Source organism: Gavialis gangeticus, unplaced genomic scaffold (genome assembly GCF_001723915.1).
Source record: "Gavialis gangeticus isolate Ggan-Ray unplaced genomic scaffold, GavGan_comp1, whole genome shotgun sequence".
Taxonomy (NCBI): Eukaryota; Metazoa; Chordata; order Crocodylia; family Gavialidae; genus Gavialis; species Gavialis gangeticus.
This window is the reverse complement of record NW_017728993.1, coordinates 72,427,982-72,434,588: the sequence shown is the minus strand read 5'-3', so window position 1 is coordinate 72,434,588 and position 6,607 is coordinate 72,427,982. Positions and strand designations below refer to the sequence as shown.

General features: G+C 39.5%; 1 protein-coding gene across 1 annotated transcript in view; it reads left to right on the top strand.

Annotated features, from left to right (window-relative positions):
• Positions 1-6,607, top strand: part of ATF6 (activating transcription factor 6) — a 212,325-nt gene that overhangs the window by 101,858 nt on the left and 103,860 nt on the right. The window contains exons 11-12 of the mRNA XM_019502016.1: positions 2,781-2,845; positions 4,704-4,818. Coding sequence (XP_019357561.1) covers positions 2,781-2,845; positions 4,704-4,818 — 180 coding nt within the window. The remainder of the gene's footprint in view (positions 1-2,780; positions 2,846-4,703; positions 4,819-6,607) is intronic.

The following is a 6,607-nucleotide window of genomic DNA, read 5'->3' as shown; positions in this document are numbered from 1 at the left end:
ATGTACATCTTTTTCCCAAGAATAGCCCTCCAAAATTGGGGTCTTAAACAGATTTTCTGCCCCTAATAGGAGCCTAGAGATATTGTGAAATGGCTCCTGCTTTATTTCCTTCTCTTCTCCCTCCAGCTGGCTAAATGGAGGGAGGGGCAGAATTCAGTCTTCAGCAACAGCTATAGTTTTAACACTTTACAGCCACCGCAGAATGGGCAACAGCTTTTGGCTGAGCAGCTGAGGCTTTAAAACTTTTGCCTGAGCAGAAAAGGGAGGGTGAGTGAGCTGAAAATTAGGCTCTGTCCCTGTTTCATGTGACCACGTTTATGGAAAAATCTTTTTGTGGGGAAGACATAATGAATTAAAAAAAGGTGTACATCTTATTTGGGAGCATGAGATGTGAGAGCTTAGTGTACAGGCGAGCCTTGCCATTCACGGGGGATACAGTCTCACCTACCCCTGAGAATGGTGAAATCTGCGAATAAGGCACTGAGTTCATGAACGCAGTGCCCCCCGGGGGGGAGGGGGAGGGGGACACAGCTCCAGCGGCGGGAGTGCAGCAGCAACAAGCGCGGAGCTCCTGAGGAGTGTTTAAAGTATATTTAAAATGCAGATTCAGCATTTGCAAATATTTGAAACCGCAAATGCTGAGGGTTTCCTGTATTAAAAGAGCATTATGTTTGCAACACCAGCAATCAGGAATTGATGGTCTAGCCAAAATTCATGTTGCCCAGGCAACCTTATTTCTGCCTCTTTGTGCACGTGCATTATGCAATCCAGTTATAGGCTTACTTAGCCTTTTATTTTATAATTTCCCTGCTTTCATTAAGTGCACAAGATAGTAAAAAGTGGTAGAGGTTAGAAAGAAATTCAAGGAAGATAAGGATGTACACTGTCCAAAATATGACCACATAGGCAACCTCAGTGCTGGTTCTTAACCGTTGAGATTTGACTTCGCAACCTTGATTTTTGTCCACATAGCTTTTCTAGATAGTACATACTTTGAAGGCAACCAACACTGAAGCTAGTGAATTGTGAATCTTATATAGTTATCTAAGCAAAAAGTTTCCAAAAATGTTGTCCACAAAAACTTGTTGAATCCTACGGTGCAGGCTTCTCCTTCTAAATTTTCAGCTGCTAGATTAAGGTAAACCACCTTTCTTTATGAAAACACCTAGTGCCTGCCATTGTTGCAGGGATGTTATAAATGGAATGGGGATAGTTCAGAAGATGCTCTGTATTAAACTAGGAAAATGTTTGGGAAATCCTTACTGAAAGCAGCTGGTGAGACTGAAGGGTGATAAATCCTTCAGCTCATATAATAGATTTTTCAGCTTATGTAATAAAATAGGATGAATGGACAAAAAATAAAGGTAGAATGGTTTTTAACTGACTTGAATCTGTTGATATCTGTTAAGTGGAATTTTCTCTTCTCGTACTTCAGAAAAGTCCAGTAGGACTAAATGTTCTCTCTTTATAAGCTGTATAGACTCTTCTTAAGACTCTGAACACAGGTGCACATGGGTGTAGTGATTAAATATGAACGACAGCAAACTAGGGTTCGGTATATGACCTGTCAAATAAAGTTCAATCAATTGACCAATCAAATATTGGTCAGAATTGTAAAAAATTGCCAATAGGTCTGAGTCATACACAGAAAAAGCACAAATTTTCCATTAAGAAATGTGTCAAAAAACAATAAAAATCATATTTCTGTCAATAAAGCTATAACAAAAAACGTAGGTTTTTTTTTTTTAATTGCTATCATCTTTGGTCAAAAATATGCAGTCATTTGAGCAAACCTGTTGTGCTTACTATTATGGGCCACAGCTGAAGTGTTTTTGTTCAGGGATTCCTATTTCAGGCTTTCAGACATTGCCAAATGAATAAATTGTTGGCGATAGTGTGGATTCAGAATTAATGGGATTCGTATTTGCGGTTCATTCTTAAAGCTACTTTCAGTTACATGGCACACTGACAGTGAAGTTAAGTATCTGTGGGCTTTCCAAATGTCTCTCTTAATAAAGAGATCTTAATACAGCACGTTAAGAGATGGAAGTGAAGAAACCTGGGCAACAAGATGCACTCCTTGGGAAATCTTTATTAAGTATTAAACCTCAGTTTCCTCTTATTGGTTCTCCATGGGAAGTGGTAGATCCTTCCCCCACTCCCCAGGCTGGAACACTTCAAACTAAATTTGACAGACACTGGAAGTGTGGTGCAGGGAACATTGGCAGAGCAGCATGGATATGACCCAGCGGGCTTCCTTCATCTCTGACACACTGATCCCAGAGCTCCTGGGCAGTGTATCAGCTGTGGTGCTGACACACTGCTTGAGTGCATTTCTGTATGAGTTTGGGGTTGTATGAAGATCTTCCAGAACAGTCGGTCAGAAGCCCTCAACAAAAAAAAGTTTCTCTAAGATTGATTTCCATCTCTGGTCTCTCAGAGAATCTCTTCTTTTTACAGACTGAAGGTAATATAATTCTGGGCTGTCTTTGCTGTAACTAAATCAATTTAGTTTAACTTCATTTACTATTAAATGTCCACAGATGTCAAGTTGTGTGCAGTGTCATGCATGGTGCTTTTAATTAGCGCGGCTCACTAATTAAAGTGCCCAGCACCATGTCCCAAACCACGTGTACAAGTGCCCTTAGATTTGTGCTGCAGGCCAGTCTGTTCTCATGCTCTGCTGGAGACTTGTGTTTGTTCTCAGTGCAGTGTGGATGCCAGGGAGAATGCTTGCTACTTTCCCTTTGTGTGACATATGTTATCTGTCCCATTTTCAGAGCTCCCCTAGGGAGAATGCAGATTCACAGCTGATGGCCGTGCCATACACAGATACAAGTGTCAGGTAAGGCAGGACAAGGTCTCTCTACCTGCGCTGGTTAGGACTTAGATACTCTATTTTGTTACTGTCTTAGGCTTTGTTACCTGAAATGACCTACCTCTGAATACCCCCATCCTGCTCTCTGATCTTGCCTCAGGCTCTCTTTGTATTTACAGGCCTAATTATTATCCTACAAGAGATGTTTATGAATTTTATGTATTTGAACAATTACCACTTCTTTTTCTGGGGCAAATAAATTTAAGGGTGCTCCATGCTACAGTTTTACTTTGTCCTTTTCCTCAGGTTTTTTACCAGTGATTCTTCAAAACCCTCCTCTTGCTTAGCCTGCTTCTAAGTGTAAAGCCTTGGGGGAAAACATAGGGGCAGTCTTGGGGATGAAGGCCATTCATGTATCCATTTCCTAAGCAGGACAAGCTGGGCACTTACAAGAGAGTTCCTAAATGCAGCAACTGCAATAAAAGAAAAGCAGCTTCTCCTTTAGACCATCCAAAGACTTTCCCAAAAGAGAAGGCTGGCATTGAAGTAGGACCACAAAAATTAAAGGCGGAGACAAAATAGCTTTGTCTTCTGTTTCCTGGTTTGTCTTCATCTGCTCCTAATTTTCCCTACATACTCTGCACTGGAGAAAGGTGAACTTTCAGTATCCCCTCCTAAGGAACAGGAAAAGTTGGAAGGAGGAGACATAATATAGTGTTGCTCTGAGTTCTGGTTTTAGCAGGCCAAGAGCAAAGAGGAACAAGTCAGGTCAGAATGCATGGTGGAATATGTAAAGGAGATGGGGAAGGGTAATATTTCCCCACTGAGATTTGGAAAGTAGTAGCCGTTTCTTTGCCTTCCCCCCAAATCAGGAATGTCATCTCAATGGTAATAACCAGCTACAGGCAGACATTTGAGGACAAAACCTTCCATGGTTTCTCTTTGCCCTTGAGAAAAGAGAGACTTTACAAAAACTGCATTTTATAGTTTCACCCAAGGTTTCTTGGGTATTTGAATATAACCCTGCTTTGTAATAGTTATAGTATTTTGTTGTGACACCACAGATGGTACACCACTAAGGTGGAAATTACTTGCAAGTCCAATGACAATGCTTATCTTCAGACTGCCCAGTGTTTTTGCTTACAATATCTTAAGTAGACTGGAGAACTCTTATCCCTATTTATTTCTAAATCTATAATTATAAAAGACTATTAACTAGAGGTGTGTAATTGATTTTTTTTTTTTTTTCAGTTCACTGGCTAAATTGAAAAATTGGATTTTGCTTTAAGTTGACATGAACATTCCCCTTCTGCTTTTGGGTTTCTTTCCCTCCCGAGAAATCAAAAACTGTAAGAAATCTGTTTCAATTAGATCTAAATATTTTGTTTTAGTCAAGGTGAAATGTTTCTTTCTCACTTTTTTTAAAATTCTTTTAAAAAATTTTATTTGATGGGAAAATGTAAACAAAATACAATTTTGAAATGGAAATTGAAATATTCCATTTAAGCTTTTTGGAATGTTTTCCTACTGAAACTATTTTTCTCCCCCACACAAACTCTGTGATTCTGTACGTTTGATCTGGAGCTGCATTTTTTTTATACAAGTATATTAGTACATAGGGTCCTAATGTTGGTTCTGATTTTGTCTCTCTTATTTTTCCCTGCATTTTCAAGCAAACTTTTTTACAGCTAGGTTGTCAAATGAGTTTGTTATTCATCAGTTTTCATTGTGCATCACTGTTCAGAATGCCCTTATACCCACCAAGAACAAAATGTGTGCTGCTGAATGGTGAGCTTCCTTGAAAACTGGGCCTTTGAAGTTTGTACCTCACTAAGATTATAATCTTTCTCATCTCCAAATCTATTTCTTTCTCCCTGTATTTCAGCCGGAACTCGGGGAATGAGCTGCAAGTATACTATGCCTCTCCAAGGAGTTACCAAGATTTTCTTGAAGCTATTGACAGAAGGGAAGATACATTCTATGTGGTGTCATTTCGTAGAGTAAGTGTAACATACATTTAATAATATGTTACTGAATATAATCATAGTAGAGACTGGTGGTTCAAGTTTGGTCTTTGAGTTACAGAGAGATGTTAAGAAAACTACACTTGAGATTGAAGCTAATGTGCTCTATACACCTGTTTTGAGTTGCTGGTTTTTTGGTTTTGGTTTTTTTAAATCCCTTTGCTTTATTTAAAGCCAACCTATCTGAATTTTTACATGCTGTAATTTATTTTAGGACAGAAGTTGTCAGGAAAGTTTGGTGTAAACCATACAAGGAATTTAAAAGACAATATATTAATTTAAAGTATTTTAATTATTCCCTTCATAGAGAATTTTTAGCTCCTTTACTTCCAGATTCATGCAGAAGTTTCATATCTCCAAGAGTATACTTATATATTTTAAGCATATACTTAAATATAGCTAAATATATTGTCCAAAGAACACAGAGGCAGATATGAAATCCATACATGCAGAGTTACAGATAATATGTATTATATTTCTGTTTTTTATGTAGAAGTGCATTTTCTGGAGTGGGGCCTATGCCATGTGCTTAGCTTAAACGAGTATAGTTAGCCATTGTTTTTTGAAAAACATACATAGTCTGTCAGGAGCTCTGCAAAATGTGCCCAGCCCATATTCAAAATGGCAGAGATGAGAAGAGTGGCTTGCAGGGGGGAGTGGAGGGGGTAGATCTACAAGGAACAGGAAGGAGGAAAGTCACATGGACAAATGGGGGCTAGTAGTGAAACAGAATGGAGGAAACAACATATTGCGACAGGAGGGAGACAAGAATGGGGTTCATTTCTACATGTTCTCAAAATCCCCTGGCGATAGGCATTATCAAACAGTTTGAGTACAACTGTTCTGGCAAGTGGACTCCATGTGTACCATCTCTGATGGGACTACTGATTACTGGCTTCCATTATGAAAGGCCAAGTTTCAGTAGTTAAAAATCAGGTTGCAGATTCACTTGTTTGTAATATAAGTAGTAACTCTCAATTTGGGGCTTCCAGCTAGAGATCCATGACTCTCAAGGGGTAAGTAAAGCAGCACCCTCAGGTTTCACCATTGATACAGTTTTCAGTAAAAGCTCTTCAGTCAGTGTGCAAAGGGCCATATGTGACCTTTGCAATTTCACAAAATTTCTGGTGAGCAGCTGTGCTACTCACGTCCCACTCACCCTGCCCACTTTCCCAGATGTAGCAATATTTCTGGCTGCTGACGATGCAGGCAGGTGCAGAGAGAGAACTGGGAAATGTGTAGTGGCCATTTGGAGCGCTGGGTAACGTATACTTAAACACAGCAAACCTTAACCAAGCAGAATCTTGGAGTGGGGAGGGTTATGTGTGATATTCATGTGCTGAAAGCATTTATAACATATGCACTCATATCAAGGCCTCAGAGCTGAGAATAAAGGCATCCAAACTTGTCTGTATTCCTCCTAGGGCCATTGCTTAGTGCTTTGGAACAGTATGAACAGCTGTGACAGGAGGGATTTTAGGCACTAATTTCTGTAAGAAGTTGAGTGAGTTGGCCCTAACTTCACCATGCACTTAAGCATGTGCTTAACTTTCAGCATGCAAGTACCATGCTCCATTTGCAGTCTTGCCAAAAATAAATAAAACAGGCAAACTGTTAGGCTACATGAAGAATGGGTTAGAAATTAACATGGCCCTTTTAATGCCCATGTACTGGGTTTCATGTTCAGTTCTAGCCACCCTACCTCACAAAAAAGATAGTAAAAATGAATAGAGGGGCTCAGAGAAAAGCAGGTTACAAAAACAAT